Raw genomic sequence first — 23,255 nt, 5'->3', positions numbered from 1 at the left:
TGGGATAACAATCGCTTAAACGAAAAAAAACTTCATAATAAGAGATCTGCATCCATTCGGAGCTCCAGAAATAAATAGATAATGAGCAAATTGAATTGTCGGTCACATTATCGCAAACAAGCATACTAATTACTGACGTACTAAGCTGATGCTCTTCTTATCCACAATACTAATATAAAATGAGGACTTTGATCAATAACTCACCTGCATGCCAGTACCACGAAGATGCTCGTTCACCCAATTACGAAATGTGTTGGCTTGAATTTCCACCCACAGATCCTCGTTTCCACGTATGTTCATACCTTTGGCAGCTGTACCTTCAGGGCTGCGCGCCAGCAAACCCGCATGCGTGATCTTTTGCGTTTCGGTGGAGCCATCGTTGTTATGCTGCAAAAGACCCGCGTGTGTGATTTTCGCTCCTTTAAGCTCCTTTATATCCATTTTTCACAAAAAGAGGAGGGGAGGGTAGGCGAGCACTAAAACACTACACACCTCCTCGATTCACTTACGAAACGTTCACTTGTTCATATACCCAAACTTCTTAAGCTATTTCTAAGGGTATTTTTGCCACATTATCAACATTACTCCACTATTCTTCCGAAATGGTATTTTTTCGCTCCCTTGGATTCTGCACTACAAACTTTTCACTTTCTTATCGAGGCAATTCACCTGAAAATAAAACCGATCACTCATCGAAATGCACTCCAATAAAACTTCCGATGGCACTCTATTTGGGAGTATAATTCACACAATTTCCACCTAAAACACGTTTCCACATTTCCACATTTCCTCACGCCATCGACAGAGCTATAAGGTTCAACTCTAGTTAGTAGGCTTGCCGACTGTCGTCCGTCCAATTGACTGAGTCTACTCTAATGTGTGATCTGAATCGAAATAAGCGAAAAAGAATCGTGTATCTTGTATCTCACGTTGTACGTTCATTAGTGACTCGTAATAAGTAGTAGGTAGATTGTGTAGAGTGGTATTTCGGAATAAACAAGCGGCCAAACAAGTAAGGTATGTGCAAATAAGCAGCGTAAGACAATGACGTCATGCTGATCATGCCGAGATCTTTTCTCAACGTAGACCGTCAAACTGCCAAACCCATCGTTCAATATGACCCAACCTTATAAAACAGTGGTTACTAATCGTTGGATTGCTGTGGATTATGATGATGATAAATTAAAATTCTAGTGAAAAAGAGTTCCGCGGGAAATGGAGGTACGTATATGGTGATGGTGCCGAAATGGTTAAACCTTTTTCCAAGTTTGGTGTTTTGGGTTGTAACTAGAACAAAATTGGATCGTTGACGAATTTTGTGTTTTCTCTTGTCACTGGATTTCAACCCGAATATCATCAAATAATTTGGAATTTTCTAGATATATTCATAACTGGATAAACTGATATTATCTAAGCTATATGTTTATTATTATTCTCGACCCTTGTCAGTATACATTGTAATTGAAATGCAGGCAGGGTAGGTAACAGCAAACGCCCACCCGTGGATAAAAATTGGTTATGGGAAGATTTTTGGTTTTTGGAAGTGGGCTCACGGTAGATGACATCCAGCCACAGTACTTCAGTAGTGGGAAACTTGTCTACTTCAGTATCTAATGCTACAAGAGACGATAATAGAGTGGAAATGAGGTCCACCCCGGATACTTTTCATATGAGCTCGAAGCGTGGAAGATCACCACCGAGGCCAGCGTTACCCCTCCGCAGTCGAAGCTCGTCGCGTCGAAAGGAGTACGGATAATCCTCAGATCGACATGAATGCTGCTGTTGGAAAAGACGAGCGTAGAAGGCAGCAGACTGGAACAGCGTTTCTTTCACTGGGAGATCGCATAAATAAACTCTGTGAGCTCATCAAGGAGAAGTATAATCCAACGAATTATCAGGCGTAGCAATAAGTTGTCCCATATTAGGGTAGTGGAGGAGAAAAACGCCCAAACGTAATGTGGCATAAGACACCGAGACGGAATTACTCCGCCCCTTGGTACCCAGCAAGCGGCCAATAAGAAATAGATCGGATCACTAGAAGCTCAAAGTTTCAGCTTTTGTGTATTTCTTATATCAAAACATTTGAGTGGATATTTGCCCCATTAGTACCTAGCATGTTATGTATATACATATGCATATGCATATATTATTCACTATTACATGCTGTTAATATTCAAAGTCTTAAATTTTGTACTGAAGCAACAATTTTGATCTATTATAATTTTGTCAGTAATAGTGTAATTTCCACCAAAAGATGATGTTTTATATTAAACCCTACAGCTTGTGGTCTGAAGCTACAGTATGGGTTTCGAAGAGCACGTTCTTCGGTCGATGCAATAGCAACGGTTGTGAATCAGGCTCGGGAGGCATCGGCTGCTGGTAAGTACTGGAGGCGTTAGATGTCAGGAAGGTCTTTAACTCTGCTAACGGGGCTTGGATTACAGGCACCCTGGCTAAACTAGATTTCTCTGGTTACTTAGATCAAATAATCGAGAGTTACTTCATCGGTACGAGTCGGATAACGGACCAAAAGAATATGCTGTGAGAACGAGTGTACCCTAAAGCTGCGTATTGAGACCTCTGCTGTCGAACATAATGTATATCGGAGTGCTTGGCATTCGCGTAACAACGGAGACAATATTCATTGCTTTTGCAGACCATCTGACGGTGGTAATAATTACAAAGCGCTCCGAGGACGTGGAAATTAATGGTTGCAAAACCATCCATCCCATAAAATATGGTTAGAAATGGTTGAACCGGACCTGGCGGACGCAAAGACAGAGGCATTCCTTATTATCAATACTGTCGAAATCCGGAATGATAATAACTAGATCATTTCAAAATTGTTCACTAGATACCTGGAGGTCATGATCGATGTCAATTTGAGCTTGAAAGGAAACCTTGACAATGCGCGAGAAAACAGCTGCAAAGGCTAGCTCATCTCCAGGATGGATGATGCCTAAAGCTGGAGGGCGAAAAGTAAAACTGCCGACGATCGATTAGTCGACGAGAGTTCTTAAAGAACAAGCGGTTGTAGTAAAACCTCTACACAAAATATTCGACAAGAAGCACAAGAACCTGCCGAAAATCCACAGTACGGCAAACTGTGCGAACTACAAAAGTTAGCCCCTACACCTTACCGTCATCAACAGGCATGGGGAAAATCGCCTCAGGTAAGTACAATGTTCAAAATTGTATTACTTACAGAGAGAATCGCAAAGTCGAAGAAGGATATCCTCTACGAGGCGGTGAAAAGAAGCCTACCCCAGGTATGACATCAAAATCATTCCTGGAAATTTTAACAGACAAGTAGGGGCGTGGCGCTTATTCAGACATTACATCGCCTCCTGTAGCTTAGCTTGCAACGGATTGTAAACTATTCAATTAGCAGTTTCCCCCGAAATTGTTGTTGAAAGAACCTGGTTTGTGAGGAAAGAGACCCAGGAACAAGCTTTGGGCTCTCCAGATGAACCACTTTCAACCAAATTGACCACGACCACAAAAGTCGCCACCTTTCAGCTTGAAGAATGTCAGAATAGAAAGGGTGCCGCTATAGATACGGATCACTATCTGGTTGGTGTGGCAGTCCGAATAGCAACATCAGTTCGAATCCCCTCTGAAAATCAAGTGAGGGCGAACAATGAAGCCATTCATAATAAAGTCCTTCATAACATATATAAAGGGGAAATGGATGTCGTAATAACTGTAGTTGAGAAAGGTCTTGGAGATAAAGCGTCGACGAATGATCTTCACAATCACCTGAAGAACATTATCATTCAGACGCCCATTAACATCTTCAGTCCTAAACGCAAAAAAATTGGAACGATTGGTTCTATGATGAATGCAGGATAACAACAGATAGGAAATATGCTGCGTACTGGACAATGCACCACATGCTGATACTCGCAAGGACCTAATGGAACCAACAGAACTATGAACTCGAAAAGTACATAGAACAATCGCCCCAGACGTAACAAATCTGGAAGATGGAGTCATATACACCTTGAAGTTAATCCTGTCAAGACAACGAGGGTAATCTGATTTCTGACCGTATATGTTTATTGGAATGAAGGGTTGAGTATTTTTACATACCGCTAAGAATCCAGAATATTAACAAGTGGAAGGTCTTGCTAACTGAAGACGACGGACAAATGTTGCACCCACCAAGCTTTAAGAAATAGTCCGTGCAAATCATCGACTAGAGAATCATAAGTCGCCAAGAGCCCAAGTAAATACAGGCGATCTGGTTATATATGACCACTATACTATACTAAGCGATTCATCAACTTTAGAATAGCGAATCCATAGCTGATTACAGGCAACAAAGTAATAGCTGTCCCATACGTGGCAAGTCGGACCCCGAAAACTCAGCCCTTCGGGCATGAAAGGATATATTAGTTTTTTTATGTAAGAATATTTGATTGCACGATGGTTGCACTTATATTTAGTTCGTAGTGTAGTGCAGTGTTGAATATACCCGATATCTAATTCGATGTGGTGATGAATTTCATCTTTTAGGCAGTAGTAATTTGACTCGAAAGAGCGAACTTTGACCTATTTTAACTTTGTTAATAATGGTAGGATTTCCACCAAACTTTCCAGAATGATGCTCCATACTCAAACCTATATTACTGTATTTTTCGAATCTATGATTAGCTTGGTAGATATAGTAACGGGGCAAATTTTGGAGCCTAGATACCATGTGCATGGACCACCATAAATTCAATGGACAGTTTCTGAAAATACATTCTTGAAGTAATTGACCGCGCACTCCTCCCCTTTTCAGCCAATGTTAAAACTATTATCTGCTTAGATACGTTTTATATATTAGGTGAAAAAAAATGTGCACTCCTGTTTTGGGATTATGGGGACCCTCTCCTTAAGTTCAACTTGTAGCAAAGTAATTCACAGCATGCACAGGTTAACAGTTCCCACCTTCCCACCAAATTTCGTGTAAATCGATATGGCCGTTTCAGAGAAAAGTACTTGTGACAGACAGACACACACACAAACAGACAGACAAACAGGCAGACATACTAACAGGTAGACAGACAAACGGATGCACAGACAGATGGGCAAATACAACTGTTTACACTGGTATTTTAGAAACAGGTATTGCAGTAGAACCCCGAGTTCATTCGAACAGCCGTAGAAAAGTGTCGCACATGTCCCAAACGATTTATGAAGAGCAAGCGGTACTTTCGTGCCAGTAGGTGCACACTCTCGAAAGCGCAACCCTAACTAATGGTAGAACGCTGAAATGGCGAACTGGCGTACGAAATATCTAAAAGCCAAAAGACGGAATCAACGTCAAAGAAACACGCCAGATTATGAACAAAGATACCTTGAGTAACATATAAACACGAGACTAAAATAAGTTAAAAAAATATACGTCAAGCGACTCTGCGATGAGTCAAATTCTGATCCACGGGGAGGCGCGTTGAAGTCGATTATGTCGACAACAAAACGAAAGAGGCCGCCTTCTGCTATATCCCCTAGTTTGCTGTGGGAGATAGTTTCACCATTGTTTTCCCAACATCCGAAGACTGCCTCCCCAATAGTACAAATGAGCGCCGAAGACATCCCTCCAGGCGAAGGTTTGGACCTGGTGAAAAAGGCCCGACCCAGTATGGATTGAATTCCCAACAAGGCACTAAAACTGGCAATTAGAATGGCACCAAACGTGTTTGCATAGGTATTCACTACCTAAAAGAAGGGTCTTTCCCCGCAGAGTGACAAATACAAAAGCTTATATTGATCCTAAACCAGGTAGACCGATAGATGAACCAACATCTTACAGACTTATCTATACAATAGGCTTCTCAAACGGATAATCTAACCGGCTGGCGGTTATTTTTCAACTAGGCAGTTTAGCTTCCGGAAGACTCGGTCAGCGGTTGATGCCACTAAAGTGGTTTTTGAGGTAGTGAGGAAAGCTTAAATAGGATGGATTATTAACGATGTAGAATACTTCAAGAAATAATGTTTATTAGTTCCCACTGGTGAATTTAAATTCTAGTAAACACTGGATTTCATTATTACCACTTATGAATTATTGTAATCCGAAACACAAGCACCCCGCATTGGGCGCTCTCTAATGAAAGTGGAAAAAAATCGTAATAAATCAATGTTGCCCTCTCTAATGTCGGGATTCTAATTGTAAATAGCACTGTTGTATCAGTCAATTTAATATCCTTAACAATCCTGACATTTTTGGCGTGAAAAGTATTTAAGAATGCTCTTGTAAAATACCTCCCCTCAACTATACTAAACAGTCCGCTACTACTGACGTAAAGCTCGTCATCCATCCATTTCCAAAAACCAATCTTTTAATATGTACAAGTTATTGCGCGAAAGATAAATCTGAAAACCAGTTTCTTGTGTCGTAGGATTGTTGCATTTTAATCAGCGTCTCGACTTCACGACCTGGCATACATAGCTGCAAGGCGGTCCGCATAATCGCATAATAAACACTTTTCAGCATAGAAATTGCAAGCATCCCCGGAAAAAAGGCTGGTGAGAAAACGCGAAACGTAAAAAGCTGGTCAACCAAGCATGCAATATTGTTCATCATTAGCCGGACGAGGTGCGCAGCGTGCAGAAATGCCGGTGGGAGGATGCCCAGTCATTACGTCATTATGGTCATGCTGCTGTGCGGGTCATGTTGTTGTTTATTCTGCTAAGAAGCACAACAGCTTCTCTCGATTGCCAGATAGTTGATAGACGCTGCGATGGTATTCTCTTTCGGAGACTCCATAAACAAGGCCGGTGTTGTTAATGTATTCACTTGAGTGGCGATGGCGTGGCCCAAATTAACAAAGATATCTTAAATATTTGATACATAATCAAGTTCAGAGGAGGAACTAATAAATTCTAATTTGTCTTGGAATGTATGCATGTTTGTGCAATGTGAATCGAAGCCACAAAACCAACCTTGCCTTTGTGCTCCAACAGAAAAGCACAGTTATTTTTTAATCTCAGCTTGCGGTATCAAATTTATTAGAAATTCACGTGAAAGAAAGCCCGCCGAATGGAATGAATTTAAACTACTCCAACCTAATATCTGGATGCATGAACACAATGCAACGGATACATGGAAGCATCAACGCGCACGCATGTACGCATATGTGGGCAACTTTCATAAAACAGTTTTGATTCAATGGAAGCAGATGAAATCGAACTAAACTAATCAACTAACCACCTGGTACCACTTTTACGACCGTCTTCCATCATACCCGACCTAGTAGTGAAGATACGTTTTCAGCGACTAATTTGATTGTTGGATGTCTACTGTCCTTTAAAGTAAAGTATTGGTAACACCAACCCACCAATTCTATCTGGAAAATTAATAAAAAAAAAACTTTTCGCTGACTTATCGTTGACTTTGCGACCAGACTACCTAAAAAGTCAGAAGAAGTCTTATGGCGGGGAGATCGCTGAAAAGATGACTTCATTTCGCTGGAATGGCATTCTTTCGGAAACTGTCCATTCAAACTTTTTGATAATACAAGAAATTTCTTGGAACTGTTGTTTGTGCAAAATATTGTTAGAGGAACGGTTCGCGGATGGCTGGACAAAACGCAAATTACAGCTAACTAATGAATAAATGACTTTCAACCATTTGGAGACTGTATCTGTAGATACTTCAGATGAGGATTAAGATTTCTTCTAATTGTTCAATGCGAAGTCGTCTCAATGTTTTTGAGAATGACCTCACATATACTTTCACGGTTGGTTCTATTATTTACTTGGATGAATTTGTAACTATTTTCTAGATTTTTAGATAAACCGATGACAGCCCATAAAAGAGACTTTATTCTCTCCCAGAATATCTGGGGGGAGCTATCAAGACACAAAGGTTCGAACACATCCGGACCAATGTTATGATTGTTATTTGTGGCAAAGGAGAGGGATTTAGCAGACATCTTTAAGGAAACTGCGGGGAACTTCTATGAACTCCAGAATTGAATCAGTGAGAGAGATGCTTAGTGGTTCCTTTCAACAAATAGATCACTGCAAGAACAGTGCTTATCTGTGAAGAAGCATTATACTATTTTCTCAGCACTGTAAAACAGCTGGCAGAGATGGAATCTATCCAGCATTGTTAAAGGAGTGTATAGATCACCTAGAGCCAATTCTAAGAAATATTTTTCCAGCATGTCTTGCTTATCATCATTCTCCCAGAGCGGTGCATTAGAAAAGTTATTGGAGAACTGGAATCAGTTCTTTCAATACCTTCTGAAACTCGGATCCTCATACATCTTTTTGGTAGAAAATATGAAATTGTCCTCAAACGAAAACTGAAGTGAGCGGTATATGCTGCAAACCAGGTAATTGACGAGCGATTGAGAGGCAGACGGATCGCAATCGATAGTCAAGCTACACTAAGGGCATTGATCAGTCCTTAATCGCCTTATTAACCTTTTGAACTCGATTTCTAGATTCAGCACAGTAAAGCTGCTCTGTATACCTGTTCGCTGTGGCGTAAAGGAAAATGAAATTTTGGACGCCCAAGCAAAAAAGGGTCCAATTCCTTCCTTGTCGGAACCGAAACCGCCATATGAAGTGTTAGTAGCATTCATTATTGCTTCCCATAAGGGCAAATGCCTAAATGCAACTTGACATACCTACCTGAAATTAACAAAGATACTTGAAAGTTTATTGTGGGCATAATTCACTAGTTAGACATATGTTCAGAATAGGAATTCTACAAGGTGATACATATCCATCCTATAATAAGAAAACGGAATATTCCCTATGTGAATGCGCCACCTAAACCCGAATCAGACATCAGATTTTTAGCACTGAAGTACTCAAGTTACAGCGGGTAACTTCATATCTACTTCCAGAAATCCTGCTTGGAAGCTATGTCTCTCACCTACCTCATACACGCACAAACATACCGGGAAAGTCTGAAAGTAACCCATAATAAACTTCCAAGCGGAATATCATGAGCTGAGTAGGTACGCGGGTTCAAATATAGCAATGGGCAGTGAACCCCAGGTACCAGGCTTCCTTGAGTATTACCGATGGTGAGCCAAAAGCTATTAATATTGCAAAGCCAAACGAATTCTGTAATAAAACAAATAGGTTTACCATACTCAGCAAAGATGTTGGGAATGAAGAGCAAAGCAGTAGCTGAGAAAACCAGCCAAAGCCTCGTAAAAGCATCCTCACAATATTATGCGTTCCAATTTAAAAGTGCAAAGGCTTCATGACAACCATAAAAGGCACCGAGAAGACCTGCTCTAACAGCTAAACGATCTAACAGAAAATCAGTGTAGAAGATAATCTACCACGATAAATTCCTATAAACTCTATACCACATCGAGTTTGAACCACAGCAAGGTGAACTACAATTTCATGTGACTTCTGCATCACAGGATCTTTTTGAAGGACCGCTTAAGAGAACTGAACCAGTATAATTGTCAAGCTATTTAAAGGCTTATTGTATGATCTGTACAGATCTGCATAGCACAACTACTTATTCAAACTGAGCTCTAGTGCCGAGAACTGCAGCAATTGTGGTCTGACTTAAGCATGGATGATGCAAAGACAATGCGTTATTAGACGTAATCAGACGCGAATATTATCTCCCAAAAATGAAAACAACATCAGCCTGAATCTGGAATACGACAATTACTTTTTGACAAAGAAATAGACACAGTGCGCATATCCCGAACTCATTTCCCTGAAAAAATTATTTTCATATTGATGGGCATTACTTCTACGACACTAAACATCCAGAAAAGAAGGCCCATGGCGATACTGGAATACTAATCAGATTTCTCATTAAGCACTTCTCCCAAAAAAAATTACTGCAAGCTAATTTCACAAACATTCGTTGATGACGAATTGTCCTACACGGGAAGTGATTTCTTATTGCCAAGCCCTCGTTGAGGATCCAGGCTAATCACTCCCGAAGGAGGACAGCTGTAGGACTCACTAGCCGAAGCCACTAGGTTGGACATCGTTTCATCTGGACAGTTGACGTATTGACCAGCATCGGCGAAAAATTGCTTGACTTTATTGATGGATATTGACGGACTTTATAGTTGCCAAAAACGTGAGATGAGGGTTAAAACGGAGCGTGCTGTAAGTTTTTTCAGATCACTTGCCTAGCATTATGAAACTTGCGAGGGTAATTCAGCAAATCAGCAAGCTGGTTGAATTTTCGAAAGTGCATAATCAACAAATCAACATGAACACCAGAAATGAAGTAGACAAATCTTTGTCAAAATACAACAAAATAATGACTGTAGCTGCTCAACCACACGCTAAAAATGTACATAGTTACGCTAAAGAAAAGCTTCTCATCCAAGCCAAGCAAGTTGGTCGAGGCTTCTGAGAGTGAGTTGACTCAAAAAAGCTCCAGGACATGACCTTACACATGTTCAACGCAATCATAATTTAATCCCACCGAAAAATACGAAGCTCAACTCCGGGGATAAGCCAGTATCTCAAACATTAAGCTACTACAACGAGAAGAACGAGAAGAACTCAAAGATCCACGAGGATCTGAAAATTCTACATACATAATACAATTGATTAATCACCCGAAAATATTGGCTTCAAGTCTACTGGCTCGTCCTAGAACATATGCCGTATAAACAATTTTTATACTTTATTTGCCTCCTATTCACTACTTAGTGGAGTATAGGGCACTGTTCGTTAAACTATATTTCAGTTTCATTACCGCCACAAATAATACTCTGCAAGTGATAGGCTCAGAGCAGCAAGAAAAACACAGGACGAACACAATCATCCATGGCCACTGGAATTAGAGTCCCGGGAATAAAATCACAAGACTAGCTTTTTACCCCTTTCAAACATCCCGTACCTTTAAACTTTGTTTTCATTAGATCACGTTCTCCACATATTCAATCGAGAACCTATCCCACGTGGCATTGGGAGGACCACCCGAAGCTTGAGGTGTCCATCGACGCGTGCCGCCTTCATGCCAATCTCAGGTTTTACCAAGACTGAGGTGAAACATGTGAGGTAAAGCATAAACCGAAGGGTGGCGCTTCTCTGACTATCTGACTAACTCCACCAGCAGCAAGTCAATTTAACACAGGAATCGGCACTTAAACAACAACAAAAAATACAGGAAGGTTTTGTCGAACATACTCTGTAATTTAGCTAGACGTACTCGCAATCTAGACTAGACTAGACTTTGACATGCCAAATAGTGTTATTTTTATAATAACAGTTTAGTTTGATACTGATGTAATCCAATAGTAATAGTAATTCAATATTAGGTTCTGCTACCACTTCTGTTACGACTAGTTTCTTCTTCAATAAAATCATTCTGTCATATCGAAACCATAATTATATTTTCGATAAAACGATTACAAGCAAAACCTTCTATTTAGTTCAATGATTACAAAGAAAACTTTTTATTTAATTAAATGATTTCAAGCAAAACTTTACATTTAGTTAAATGATTAAAAGCAAAACTTTTTATTTAGTTAAATGATTACAAGCAAAACCCTTTATTTAATTTAATACGAGTATCTGATAACTATGAAATCAACCGCCACCTTTTACTAATCAAACACAACTCTTTCTACAAAACGTCTCAATATCGGCAATTATTTTTCCCATCATGCTATTTAGTCATGGCACTCTGATCTCCACTCCTGTGACGAGATCTGAACTGAGTGGAGGGCGCCGATGGCGTCATCTGTCCGCTCGTATTCGCAACATTCGAAATAATTTTCGAATGCTGCGAATCCTGCCGCGCCACATCAGTAACTAGCCCAAGTGTTAAAGAAGAAACTCCGTTGCCATTAGAAGGAGGGAAGTAATATAATCATAATTCGCAATAGGAAGAACTATGAAAACAAACTAGTTGGTTATGAGACCAAGTCTTACCAAAAAAGTGTAACCGTCTGGTTTTGACAGATCCAGAAACCGCGAAAATCGATGGTCTTCTCAAAGCCCGGCCGCACGAGTTATCAAGGCACCATGGTAGTTTGTAGGATGGAGCCGATAATTGATAAAAAATGTCAATAAGCTTGTGTATAGATAAGTTGAAGGGCATCAAATTGAAATCAGAAGAACTTCTGGGAACCCGAGATATGAAAAACCTCTTTGAAGCATCTCCGCAAAAGAAGTGTAAGGATCGTGTGGCGCGGCAGGATTCGCAGCATTCGAAATTTATTTCGAATGTTGCGAGTGCGAGCAATATAGATGGCGCGGATCTATCCACTTTGCGTAGCACGACAAGGGAGTGGAAGATCGCAGTAATTATGTTTTTCAGACCTGTCACTGATTATTAATATTAAGTTTGGAATTGAAAAAAGAACACTGAAGTCTTTTTGATTTGGAAAATAGAATTGGAGTTGAGTTCGCGGAATAGAATTGGAGTTGAGTTCGCTGATTAGAATTAGGACTAATAATATGTAAAACCATTAATATTAAATGTTCGCTTAAATATTTTAATAAAAATATAAGTAATGTTAATTACTTAATTGGTGACCCCGCGTTAAAGCAGAGCTAGTGAAATTATGCGGATATTTTCTTCTTACTTCTAGGGAATCTTTAGAAAGAGGTGGGTGTCGTCGTAATGGTTGTTTCTCTGGTTGTACATGAAATTTTTCTGGAGAGGCTTCAAGCGGAATTCTCCTCTTATGACAATGAAAAACCAAAAGAGAAACTTTCGAAAACTTCCCGAATCTTGTAAACGATTGAACAATTCTGTTTCTACATCAATTACCAGGACAATTATCAGGTGGACTTCATCACCGAAAAAAAGTTTCAGACAATTGGTTTTATAGGAGAGGGAAGGAAGTTTCTACCTAGGACGAGCCTAACGAGTAAGCGAAATAAGATTACGTTCGACGTTCTAAACAACTGAATCAAACTACCATATACTATAGAATGAAAATGCCCAATAAAATGCGGTTCGGACCATTATAAACAGTTACTTTTTGGCTCTGCACTAAAAGACAAAATACCTCAAGGAAATCCCACAGCATGCAAAATTTCATTTAAATCATGCTTCTGAATCAACATACTATTAACAAACACAAACATGCGTGGAACAGGTAAGCAAACAGTAAACCGCTTTTAGTAAGGCTTAATTTTACGCAAAACCTTCAAAATTTATTCTTTGCTGCAGATCACATTCGTAATACCACCCTAGACGATCCCAATTCCCAATTTTTCGACTGTGACCCTTTACATTCGACAACAGCTTACGATTGGATTCTACAATACGCAAACGCTCCATATTGACGGTCTGTCGTAGGAGTCTGCGGATCACTCTTCTCCTCTTCCGGCTCTCTCTATAAGTCAATGAGAACCCATGTCGCATTAACGTTTACTAGGCTCACTAGACACAAATCTAGAGAGATACAACGAAAATTATTGCACTGGCCAGGAAGGCAGAAGCTGTTGCAGAGACAGTGATTTCAACACTATACACCTGTCGATGGTGAGAAAGTTTATCTGGAGTGCTCTGCAGATGGGGGATATTTCAGAGAAATTAATAGATATTATCAGAACAACATACGTTGACGCAAAATGTTAAAAAATGAAAGTGCAGAACGGAGTCCGACATGGTTATATGGTTATCTCTATTTGCTATCAGTAGCATACTACATGTTGCCATATACAGAAGGAGGACGAAGCTTCAATGGACCATAATATCTTTCCTCAGACACATCGAATACCCTGATAACATTTACTTGCTGGGGCTCTCGGTCTGATGGATTTTCGTATCTTTTCTACCTGGATTAATCAGCAGAGCATATAAGGCGTCGATCAAACTGTCTAAGGTTGGGGTGGCACTGCTGAAGAATGCACCGAATTCAGTTTTACCCGACGTCTTCTCTGCACTAGAACCGCCTTCGTTGTTCTGTGCATAATCTGGATATACAGATACCTCGACACCAATATGAAGATGAGGTTGTTGCGCACCAATATCCTCTCTGTGTACTGTTTTATAAGAGCAACGTAGGGAAAGTGACCACTACTGTTACTCAAGAGACCCAAACCAGCGTTAAAACCTGTCTCTTTCATATAATCGTTGTGGTGTGACCGGGCAGCTCCATTGCTGGCTATGTCATCTAATGGAACGCAATTTTCTTGGATAACCGGCAAATGGGTTATCCTAGAAACTCATGACATAGAACAGTAAAAAATGCAAGCTTCTCGGAAAATTATGCGAAAAATTGAAACGGATTACCATTATTACTATTATTCAATTTGACTGCTGATCTAGAGGCGTGGCCGGGAACTCCCTAAACTTTTCTGGGTTTTTCATTGCCACCAGTCAAGATACAAGAATCCCTTTCGTCTTCGCCTTTCAAGCAGTTGTTCACAAGCAACCAAAAGCAATTCAATATTCCGTCGCTTCAAATCAGCAGCCAATTCTCTTGTCGGAACGGCTAGTGTAACGATGAATGTAAGCTAACAATGCAACGGAAGAATGCCGCATACCGAGTAATGTTGTGTCCTTAAAGAACGCGGGCACGCGCAGAGACCTGCCAAGAACTCCCCCGAACGGACAAGCGACTTCATAGACGGAAGAAAGAAGCCTGTGAGAACCAACAGGTCTGTGTACTCGAAAAGCACAGAAAGCAGCCGCACCAGACGCGAAACTTTTACCAATAAGTCAGCAGAATAAAGTCTTATACACCTCGATGCTCATCCTCCCGAGACAAAGAGGGAAATCTGATTTCCGACAGAATGGGCATATTGGAGCGATGGGTTGAGTACTTTGATGAGCTACTGAACAACCAGAACATCGGCGAGTTGGAGGTCCCGCCTACTGAAGACGACGGACAAATACTGCCACCACCAAGTATAGGAGAAAGAGTCCGTGCAATTCATGGGCTAAAAAATCATAAGCCGCCACGAGCCGATGGAATTACAGCCGAATTGGTTAAATATGGAGGCGACCAGTTACACCAGTGGTTCATCAACTGATGCTCAAGGTATGGGACAACGTATCAATGGCTGACGATTGGCGAAGAGGCATTATCTGTCTCATACATAAAAAGGGAGATATCACACAGTGCAGCAATTATGGAGGTATCACGTTGCTGAGTACGATCTATAAGATATTCTCCGCTATCTTGCTAGGCCGGATAGTCTCATACGCCCAGAACATCAACCCATACCAAGGAAGCTTCACTCCAGGCAAATCAGCAACAGATTCAGATTTTCTCTCTACGGCAAGCGATAGAAAAACTGTTGGAATATGGACATCAGTTGCACCATTTTTTCATCGACTTTAAAGCCGCCTATGACAGCATAGCCAGAGTAAAAATATACATGGCCATCAGAGAATTCGGTATCCCGACGAAATTAATAAGACTGATTAGGCTGACCCTGACTAATGTGCGAGGCCAGATAAAAGTAACAGGATCACTCTCGACACCATTCAACATCAACAACGGTCTAAGACAAGGGGATACCCTATCATGCGTCCTCTTTAACCTGGCCCTCGAGAAAGTGATCCGTGATGCCGAGGTAAATGCAGGAGGTACGATCCTCTTTAAGTCCACCCAACCACTGGCCTACGCTGACGATGTTGACATCATTAGAAGAACACACCGAGATGTACAGTCTACCTTCATCCAGATCGAGCAGGCGGCGTGAGATCTTGGGCTGCACATTAATGAAGGCAAGACGAAATACATGGTGGCAACGTCAGTGCCAAAACCAAAACCGAAAGAACGAACAACATCGAATTGCACTGGTCAAAAAAACAATGCAGATAGGATAGGATAGGATACAACTTAGAGACCGTTGAAAATTTCTCCCATCTAAGATCGAAAATCACAACCGATAACAGCTATGACGATCAAATCCGCGCACGGTTGTTAGCTGCCAACAGAACCTATTTCAGCTTACAAAAACTGTTCCGCTCGAAACGTTTCATCATAGGGTTACTGTACAAGACTATGATCTTGCCAGTCCTAATGTATTCCTCGGTTCTTAGCAAGAAAAATTGCGAACTCTTGGCCGCGTTCGAGAGAAGAATCCTCCGAAGAATTTTTGGCCTCTTACATGAGGATGGACGTTTCCGGAGCCTACATAACGACAAAATCTATGAGCAATACCATTACCGTCTGGTTGTGGATAAAAGCTGGTTCAACAAATTGCGGTGAGCGGGTCACTTAATCCGTATGGATAAGGATGATCCAGCCTATAAGGGCAATATCTATGGTAAAAAAAGAAAACGAGGCAAACCTTACCTGAGATGGAGCGTAGGTCAGGATGTCAGACAGATTTTAGGGATATGGAATTGGTAGACTTCGGCGCAAAACCTGGGTGTCTGGAGTTCCTTATTAAGGCAGGCCTAGACCGGATACCGGTTGTTGCGTCGTTAATGATAATGATAAAGAATAGTATTCCGTATAATTTTCCCAAGTTTCGTGGAATTCAGGCTATTAGTAATAGCTATAACAGCTCAAGCTTATCAATTTCGCCTGAATTTACTGCATATTATGCCACACAAACAAAGTGCTGACATCATAGTCAAAGACAATATTTGACATTCTAGTGGAATATTAAAGTCCCATATATGAAGAATCTACTCATTCCCTTCCCTTCTGTGTAAGGTTTTGTGTGTGTTAGTACTTTTCTAAAATGATTTAATTTCTGATATTGAGTGAAACACGAGAGGGAGGACTCAAAATGTGTGCCCCGAAAAGTGAAACAGGTGTCGTTCTTAAAACCTCTCCAACCGGAAAATCGGGAAAAAATCGCAGTGATGCATCTATACAAAATCAGCATGGCCTGGAACCCAAAGTATCCAAATCTTGTTGGACGAGCCGAGTGTATTCAGTCTCTCAAGGCATTGCCATACCAGTTTAGAGTTCACCTGGTTGGACCTAAGTGCCTTGATCGCTGCTTGGCTATCGGTGAGAATAGCTATGCTCTGCCCCCAATAGTTCCTTTCCAGATTAAAGGAGGCACATTTATCTATGGCGTATATTTCCGCCTGGAATATGCTAACGTACCTGCCCATTGGCTCAAAGTACATTTTCCTTGGACCAATGACACCGGCACCCGCTCCCTCTGCTGTGAGGGATCCGTGAGTGTACCAAGTAATCAGTTGCTGGTTTAAGCCGTATGTTGCAGCCACGCTCTCCCAGTTTGCCTTGTTACTCCAACGTGTTTCAAACTTCTTATCGAAGTGATCATGTTATCCTTTGGTATCAGTAATTCGGGATACCGCCTAGAAAGAATATCGATCGGCCTCACCATTAGCGTATGAAAACTGCGAATGGACCTCAACTGCAGATTTTTTCACATTGAAGCAGAAAGTTAAAATATCCCGCAAATGACAAAATGATCAGACAAAACTCAATAATATTTCTATGAGATTATGGTGACAGGTGCGCAAATTTATTGCATGACATATGATTTACTCACGGCAAAAGCCATCTATTGAAAAACAGCAAAAGCAAGGTTGTACGGCATCATCTCTAATGTTAACGGTTTTATTCTTAAGCACGAACATTTCGCAAATCATTTTTATGATGAGCTATCATCGTCGCGGGGTAGAATATATTTTTTGGCAAGAAGTTGTCTTTGTTAAACGTAAACCTTCTGGAGTTTAAAGTAACCTTTAATAAAAATACGAAGTTTATGATCAGTGGAGTCGAAAGAAATTCATTACGACATATATCCATGCTATGTAGATGTTAACCAATCTTATCTCAACTCATTAGATTACTCCGTCCCATTGGCATTTTTCCACTGGAACTTCGACATTACATCTATTTACAGCATCTGAATCAATTGTACAACCTACGTAAATAAGAAACGCTTCAGACATTCCACTGAATACCAAATGAAAGTATTAAATCATTAGTCGTAAGTCACCTCGACTCATTCCCATAAAAGTAAACATGTAGACCTCGCCTTATATCAAGACTGGAATTCATCCATTTTGGTCCGGTCTGGTGAAGGTAGATACTATGAAATCGAAAATAATGCAACAGCAATCAAATATTTATAGGTACATGTGAAAACAGGTGATCCCAATTTTCCAGGTGAATCGGAAGCTCCAATGCAATTGTGGATTACAAAGCCATGGACGGGATGAGGTACGCAATCATGGCCAGTAGACTGGAGCGAGTAATCGAAAAGATAATAGGAGAGATTGGAATCTATTGTAGCGTAATCAAGGCTGGAACTTTCATTTTCACAGCAATAGAATCTGCACAGCTGCTCATGAAAATAGGGTATAATTTGATTTGCGGAGAATGCGTAAGTAAGGTAAGAATGAGGCGCTCTAACCAGGTTAAAACGTTGGTCTTGTATTCCAGAAACCGTAGATTGCAATTAAGCTGAGAATTCAAATAGATCGATATATCAGATTCACTTCTTTGAAATCTCTACAGATCTCATTAAACAGTTTCTCTTCTCTTCCGCCCCAGTATATATCATCTTACAAACTTCTATTTTCCCAGTTAGATGCATCCAACACTATCCTCCCCTATCACGTTGCGCCAGAGCCCATCCATGCGTACAAAAAGCTACTAAACCTGTTAGGCTGTGTGCTAACTATCCAAACTAAAATTAAAATTACTCACAAAAACAATACCGCACAAGACGCGCTAACAAGTAAAAAAGTACACCAAAGACGTAGCAGATAGACAGACAGTTTTTCTTACCACTTTCAGTTGAGCTTTTTCTTATTATTCATTGTAATATAAGTCACATGGACTGAGACCTTGAACGCTGAAGAGGTGCTCACCTGAAGTTACGTCGTTTTCGTTTTACAATCAGACAAACATGAATTGCAGGTTCCAATATCAGTTGCCGAGTGGATATTATATGGTTTAAGTGAATGAGATTAGCAAGAATGGAGCGAAATTCATTGGTAGAGGTCAGAGAAGCGAAAACCTTTGAAAGTGGGGTTATTTTTAGTTTGTCATCATTATTACGTAAATTACTTTTTCTAATTGTAAATCGTTGCTTCTAAGAATCACAGATGGTCGTCTTAATTATGATTCTCAAGGTTTATTCAATATCCGCAGAACAGCACTCTGATTATTGAAACTCGCCTTCATTAGCCCGAGGAGCAAAAAGTTAGCAGCAATATCCTCACTATGAAAAAGTTGAAACAGTCACTTCCTCTCTGCATCTAAAATAACAATCGCATTTTCCGACGTACCAGCAATCCAATGCTGACTATATATATTCAACCCTTGAGGTTCTGCCTACATGGTTCCCATTCTGCTTGAACTTCTCTCGAGGAATATTCCATCATAATCAACCTTTGAACTAAACTTTGTAAACCAATAAACAATAGTATTAGGAAAAGGTGATACTCCTTTTGTAAGGCGGCCTTTTTTTTCGCAGCTAGCGCATTTCGAGAAACAATTGTTCCCTTCAGAAGTACAAGGTCTTCTGAAACCGAAGAAGAAAACTTCTTCTTTACCCATATTCGAGCGACCCTTACATCGTGCCACTTTCAATTTTGCTGACCCGCACTGCTGCTATTCATGGCGCTCACTACGCAGAATTCATGAGCTTTGCTACGATAACGTAATTCTAAATTCTTATATACATATCGTTGCCATCTACCCCTTGTCCCTTGGCGTCAGCCATAACCACACGTCATTGTTCCTGGTTACCTGAAATGCTCTTTAGCTCTATCCGCGACTACCCGAGACGCCCACACTCCTCCTCTACTGTTCTGCGCCAAGTGTCCTTGATACGACACACTTATCGGCCATCTTGGAAGAGTGGATTCCACTATATCACGTAGCCCGAATGCAATTGTTGTCCCTCCTCCACTGCTACTTCCATTCGATCAAAATTTTTCAGATTTTGTCAGGTCAGTACTGCGATGATACGGCGCAGACAAGTATTAAGAAAGCTTGGAGCTCTTGAGTAACAGTGGGGCTCACCTGCCATGTGCTACTCCCAGATAGCAACACAGAAAGGACATTAGCACAGAACAGTTTCAACTTGATCTTGGTGTTGAGATAACTGCATTTCCAGAGTTTAGACAGGGCAGCGAAAGCAGATCTAACGCTATTGACGTCTCGGACAACATTCAGTTCGGTGCCACCGTTCGCAGAAATCACGCTTGCTAGATATACTAATTAATCGACGCTTTCGATGTTATGCACGTTAATGCAGACTGGGAGAGTCCGATGACCCGTCAGACTGAGAACCCTGGTTTTGTTGGCATTTATCTTGAGTCCAACTCTACCTGCCTTTCTTTCCAAATCAGAGGCGATTAAGTCAAGTTCCATGATCGCAAACAGATATCATCAGCGTAGTCCGGTAGCTTGGGGAAAGATGTCATTATCCATTGAATTCCTCCACGTCCTCCGGAAAAGGCAGCAGAACATCACCAATAATAAGAAGAAATCATATCGGTGGCAGGAGGTAAATCTGGTGGACTTCCCTTTGGATCTTGAAATCCTCCGAGCTTTTATCTCGATACAGCACGTAATATGTCACTCTGATAATGGTTATTGGTTTCTCCGGAACACCCTTCCAGCGTAGAGCATTCCAGAAACACCCCCTGTTCACGCTATCTCGATATCGATGAAGAACAGGTGTAACGAAAACTCCGCGTACTATTCCCAAATGCTCCCTAGGGTGTTGATGTGGTCAATGCAGGATAATCCGGAGCGGAAACCAGACTGCTTTTTGACGATCAGACTTTCGAGATGTTCTTTGATGCGTTGCTGGATTGTTTTATAATAGCTATTATATTTTCGCCGGTAGAAAGCAAGCAGGTGCCGCTCTAATTATCACACTCAAAACGGATGCCCTTCTTTGAAATCTTAACAATCATCCCTTCTCCATTCTCTGCTATCTCTCTACAAGATAGTATGAATAGAAACAGCAGATTTGCAGTAACTGCAGATACAGCGCTGAATAATTCAGCGGAGGGACCGTTAAGATCAGCGGCTTTACAACGGTTGATTGCATTGATGGCCGAAGTCATTTCTCTTCGGCTTGGAGTAACAGTGCGTATCCGCATGTTACGCTGACTAGCCATTTTATCCACAAGCGGACTAACCTCACCCGATCTGATACGGTAAAGAACCAGGGTGAAATGTTCGTTCCACCTCTTCAGTTGCTCATCACCCTGGATGAGAAGTCGATCGTTGTCGTCTTTCACAAGACTATCGAAAGATTTGCGACCACATGCAAGCTCTTTTGTGATGTGGTATACACTTCTAAAATCATTGTATTCTGCCGCATCTTTCGCTTCCCAGACCAGTGCAATAACAAATTCTTACTTATCACAGCATACACTACGCTGAACTTCTCGCAACTCCTCTCATTCATCGATCCGCTTCCAGGACTCCGCAATCAGCCAGATCTTATCAAGCCCCTTTGAGACGTGTGCAGCACCCGAGAAAAGAGCAATTTTAATGGCGACCCAATGTTCATCGATATTTTACGGCGCGTAACTCAGTAGATCTGCCGTCCGATCAACAGCTGGGTCATACAACCCGTCGATGTTGAACTTAGGGGTCGCAGCTCCCCAATCCTGCGAAAAGTGGTGGATGGAACACGTATGCGACCATCAAATGGTGATCCGGCCGATGTCTCTTGTTACGCGCATCCAAAAGACAACTCCGAAATCGACCGCCGATTGCGAAGTGGTCGACCTGTTTGCTCGTACGACATCAGTCAGTTGAAACCCAATTGGCCTATGCTCGAACAGTGGAACTTGCAGAGATCCACAAACCTTCCACCATCGTACATAGCATGTACGAGTAAAGTGGCATTCAGATCACCTATCACGATCACAATGTCACCGTCCGGAACCCTCCCCTGAACTGTGAGTAATTGTTCATAAAAAGCTACAAAACAATGTACAATTGTGATGCCCCTTAACGTGCACCGGAATCTTGCAGTTAGAGATTTGTCAGACCCCGACTCCCAGGTCGAGAGAGCCCGCCTTGTGGTACCCCTTAGAAGCAACCCGAAACCGGATTCTCATCTGTAACCACTAGGCGTAACGTATTCATGTTTAGATACCGAATATTAGCGTTCTAATGGTCTGATCATGTTGTACATATGTATGGTGGAGTTGGACTTAATATTCAATAAGAGAATCAGAAGGCGTTGCCGGTGTAGACTAAAAAATATGTACATAGAAACTTGAAAAATATTTTCAAAGCCTAAAGAATTGGAAAGCAAAGACATTCTTGTTCTTCTATAGTTGTGTCAGGTAAATATCTGTGCCTGTATCAGACATCAGATAGTCTGTATCAGACAACAGGCAGACAGATGGCTGTGTCTGGAGCAAACAGGTGATTGGGCAATTGACTCATACACTACGTGTATCGAAATAATTGCCACTTACGAAATACGCCTATACATATAAATATTTAAGTTACTAAATGGGGAATAGTCCCTGACACATATATATTTGTGCTCATCTGAATTTGCCATTTCGGCTTGCAGCCGACACGCTTTGTTTACAAATTACAAACAACCGACTAAATATTCCATTTCAGATCATCTGTGGAGTCGCTTAGCGGAGATTCGTCCGAACTTAACAACAAAGTAGCGCAACTCAACACAACTGGAAACTCACCCACCTGAGTGACCCGCCTGCCTTTTGACAGCAGGTTGACAGCCACGAGGTTGACGGAGCAATCTGTCGGAAAAAGCAGTCTGCTGTCAATAAAATATGAAGAATCATTTTTAGAAGATGAATTTAAAGACAGTAATTTTCTAAAACCAAAAATTTATCAAAAAATATGTATGTCAATGTATGTAGTATGCGCTCAGGAGTAATATCGCTTAGTTAATGTTCGAAATAATGTTATAAGAAAGTTGTGAATTTAGTGCAGCAGAATTGTCATTGAAATAATTTTAAAAAATACAGAATTAATTTATATTATTGAGATTTAATTAATTCTATACATCTGTGTGCGTACCGTGAGAGGTTGTTTTGCAATTCGTACCTATATTTGAATTCTCATATTGGATATTAAGTCGAACTCAACCATACATGCGTACAACATGATCAGATCATTAAAGCGCTAATATTCGGTATATTCCAATGCAAAAACAAATCGCATTCGCATTGGAAATATTAATCCAACAGAATTTGTATTCGTACTCATAAATATGAATGCGTTTCACTTTAAAAAAATAAATATCAAAATATTCACTTTTTTCGAACTCGAATATAATCGTATTCGTATTCATAGAAAATCGTCGTACGAATTTATTCGCATTTACGAATACAAATATGCTCAACACTGTTCCAGAATACAAGAGCGCATTGCCGCAAGAGC

At 40.8% G+C, this 23,255-nt stretch overlaps 1 protein-coding gene and 1 long non-coding RNA gene across 8 annotated transcripts in view; one reads left to right on the top strand and one right to left on the bottom strand.

Annotated features, from left to right (window-relative positions):
- The window catches only part of LOC119647100 (filamin-A), a 166,973-nt gene that overhangs the window by 122,518 nt on the left and 21,200 nt on the right, over positions 1 to 23,255 (bottom strand). For 2 of the 6 annotated variants that reach the window (XM_038047873.1, XM_038047875.1), the window contains exon 2: positions 205 to 669. In XM_038047873.1, coding sequence (XP_037903801.1) covers positions 205 to 441 — 237 coding nt within the window. In that variant the 5' untranslated portion in view covers positions 442 to 669. Of the gene's footprint in view, positions 1 to 204; positions 890 to 23,255 lie in introns of those variants that run through there. The other 4 variants (XM_038047871.1, XM_038047872.1, XM_038047874.1 and 1 more) reach the window with 3 other exon arrangements.
- Positions 882 to 22,846, top strand: LOC119647101. Of its 2 annotated transcripts, none has more exons than XR_005248802.1 (3): positions 882 to 1,017; positions 1,087 to 1,221; positions 22,467 to 22,846. It is a non-coding gene; the product is annotated as an uncharacterized LOC119647101 (long non-coding RNA). The 2 variants fall into 2 exon arrangements; XR_005248803.1 differs by lacking the exon at positions 22,467 to 22,846 and adding an exon at positions 12,557 to 13,056.

The sequence above is a fragment of the Hermetia illucens genome, chromosome 1 (genome assembly GCF_905115235.1).
Source record: "Hermetia illucens chromosome 1, iHerIll2.2.curated.20191125, whole genome shotgun sequence".
In the NCBI taxonomy this organism is placed as follows: domain Eukaryota; kingdom Metazoa; phylum Arthropoda; class Insecta; order Diptera; family Stratiomyidae; genus Hermetia; species Hermetia illucens.
Note: the sequence above shows the minus strand (reverse complement) of the source record. Positions and strands in the feature narration are given on the sequence as shown.